The sequence below is a fragment of the Humulus lupulus genome, chromosome 8 (genome assembly GCF_963169125.1).
Source record: "Humulus lupulus chromosome 8, drHumLupu1.1, whole genome shotgun sequence".
In the NCBI taxonomy this organism is placed as follows: Eukaryota; Viridiplantae; Streptophyta; class Magnoliopsida; order Rosales; family Cannabaceae; genus Humulus; species Humulus lupulus.
In genome coordinates, this window is record NC_084800.1 from 175789414 (window position 1) to 175791614 (window position 2201).

General features: G+C 47.8%; 1 protein-coding gene across 1 annotated transcript; it reads right to left on the bottom strand.

Annotated features, from left to right (window-relative positions):
* Positions 1–785: 785 nt before the first annotated feature.
* On the bottom strand, positions 786–1364 carry LOC133796277 (uncharacterized). Its single transcript, XM_062233751.1, has 2 exons — positions 924–1364; positions 786–839 (listed from the first exon to the last, which is right to left on the bottom strand). The coding sequence occupies exons 1-2, from the start codon at positions 1362–1364 to the stop codon at positions 786–788; spliced, it is 495 nt and encodes a 164-aa protein (XP_062089735.1).
* Positions 1365–2201: the final 837 nt, after the last annotated feature.

Genomic DNA, 2201 nt, shown 5'->3' on the forward strand with positions numbered 1-2201 from the left:
GTTAAAATAAAACCAAAGTACTATGCTAAGTTCGGCATGCGAACAGATGTTATAATAAAGCAAAAATATTATAATATCAAAGGAATCCTTTTACACCGCGAACAGTACTGCTCGGATGTAAATGTTAAGTTAAAAGGAAAGGCTGCCCATGCAGCAATAAGAAAATAAATATTGTCTTAGCATCATGACCTGTGGGTCATGTAAGGAAAAGAAAATAAAACAAGTAAAAAGAAAACAAGCTAAGGAGCAGCAGGAGGATCCTGGGGATCATTCTGGTCAACTGCATCTTCTGCAGCCTCCCCTCCATCCATTCCCGTGGCCAGCGAAATCTCTGGGGAAGCAGGAACTCTGGCCCTTTCTTCGGCAGCCAATCGAGCAGCACAACGAGCCAACTCAGCCTTCCTGGCATCCTCTGGAAGGTAGCCGAAATTGGCACTTTGATTATGTTTCCAGAAGTCGTAGAAACATCGAAGTGTCACATTCTTGTACCTCTCCAGGTCCTTGGCGATCGTGAGCTTGAGTTGCTCCACTTGGCTCTTGAGGATGGCGATGCTCCTGTCCTTCGCAAGATTTTCCTCCTGGAGCTTCTTGACTTCGTGCCAGTGGATTCAGCTGGTCTCCTGGTATTCATCTCTCTGTTTTCTAGCATTTTCTAGAGAGGCCTATTTTTCCACCAGATCCGCAGCAAAAGAATCCTTCTACTGGGTCACCACCTCCAGCTCGCCCGCGTGCCTTGCCTCCGCGGCTTGAAGCTCCTCCATTAGCTTCGACTCCCTAGCACGGGACTACTCGACACTTGCACCCGCGCGGGCGCGAGTAGCCGTTGTGGTCAACATTGCCTGCAATCAAAGAATAAGAGTTAGACTGACTTCAAAAAGGGAAAATTAGGACCATGAGGACAAAAAAGAAGGAAGGTTACTTACACTAGCCACTTCATTGAGGGCTCTATTGAGGATCTGGTCGACCCCCATTGTTTCTGCTTCAGCCATGGCCTCTTTGCAGGGGTCATGCTTAAGGATATGAGTAAGGAAATCCTTGGTCGACCTTAGGGAGCGGCTCGATAGTTTAGCCCCAGGGGGAACACCCTCAGTTTGTTGAGCCTGTTCGGTAGGGGCCGGGGGTGAAGGAGTCGTGGCAGCAGGAGCAGGTGGAGGCGGAATTTCCTTCTCGAGAGGAGCAGGAGGCTGGGCAGATGTTTGGCCAGAAGGCCCATCCTTCGAAGGACCGGTGGCTCGGTTCTTCTTGGCTGAAGGCATCTGACTGGGCTCCCCATCATGTTTTCTGGTCAATCTCTTCTTTTGGACCAAGGTAACTTCCTCTTCCTCCTGAGTGCTATAGAGATCGAAAACGTTTGCAGAAGCCATTTCTTCAGAAGAGGTAACACATGCAGACAGTAAGCCAAAAATAGATGACAAGTTATGTTGCATCAGAAAAGAAATAAAGAAAATTACAAAGTCAAATACCCGAGCTATTACTACTGGTCGCTATACTATTGACTCTACTAGTCATACACTCACTCTCTAGCATGAAGAAGTCTGGCCCTAAGTTTGGAGCATATGTAAAATTGCCGTCCCCGTTGAATAAATGACAGGGAATTGGCAAGTTATCTAAGAGTGAAATAACAATAACGTTTTCGTCAGAGGACTCGTCTAAGTCTATGACAGGTTCGGCTGCCTTTTGTTTTCCCTTTCCTTGGGGGGCAGAAGACCTTTCTGCTGGGGGAGTACCAACGGGTTCCCTGATTGTAACCCCAGTCGGTCTTCATCGAGGAGGAGACGCTGGTGGTTGCTGCTCGGGATTATCCTCAGCAGTGGCATTTCCTGTCGTGGGTTTCCTCACATCCTGGTGAGGGGCTAGGAGGCCAGCTAGCCTCAAGTTGGCCTTGGTGACCAGGGACTTGACGCTCTTCTCAACGTCCGTCATGTTGGCCAACATGGAAGACCTCAACACCAAGTCTGTTTGTTGGGTTTGGTCGTAACCATGGGCCTGAAAAACACAAGAAGTTTCAGAAAAATGCAAGGAAAATTGCTAAGTAAAAACAACGACCAGTGAAAAAATACTTTTACCTCCTCGAGTGAAGGCCAAGTTATTCGCGACCATGTCAGGCGTGAGGAAATACTCCTAACTGTATTTCCCCACGTTGGAAATGTTGGTTATGTCACTCAAAAAGGTTCGGTTGGTCTCCTGGTGACAAAAGTGAA

What these genes read in the sequence shown, in the direction of transcription:
- LOC133796277 (XM_062233751.1), bottom strand. Translation starts at nt 1,364, where the DNA reads ATGGCTTCTGCAAACGTTTTCGATCTCTATAGCACTCAGGAGGAAGAG. An exon ending in CCCTCAATGAAGTGGCTAGT is followed by an intron (nt 840 to 923) that starts GTAAGTAACCTT and finishes CTTTGATTGCAG; the next exon opens with GCAATGTTGACCACAACGGC.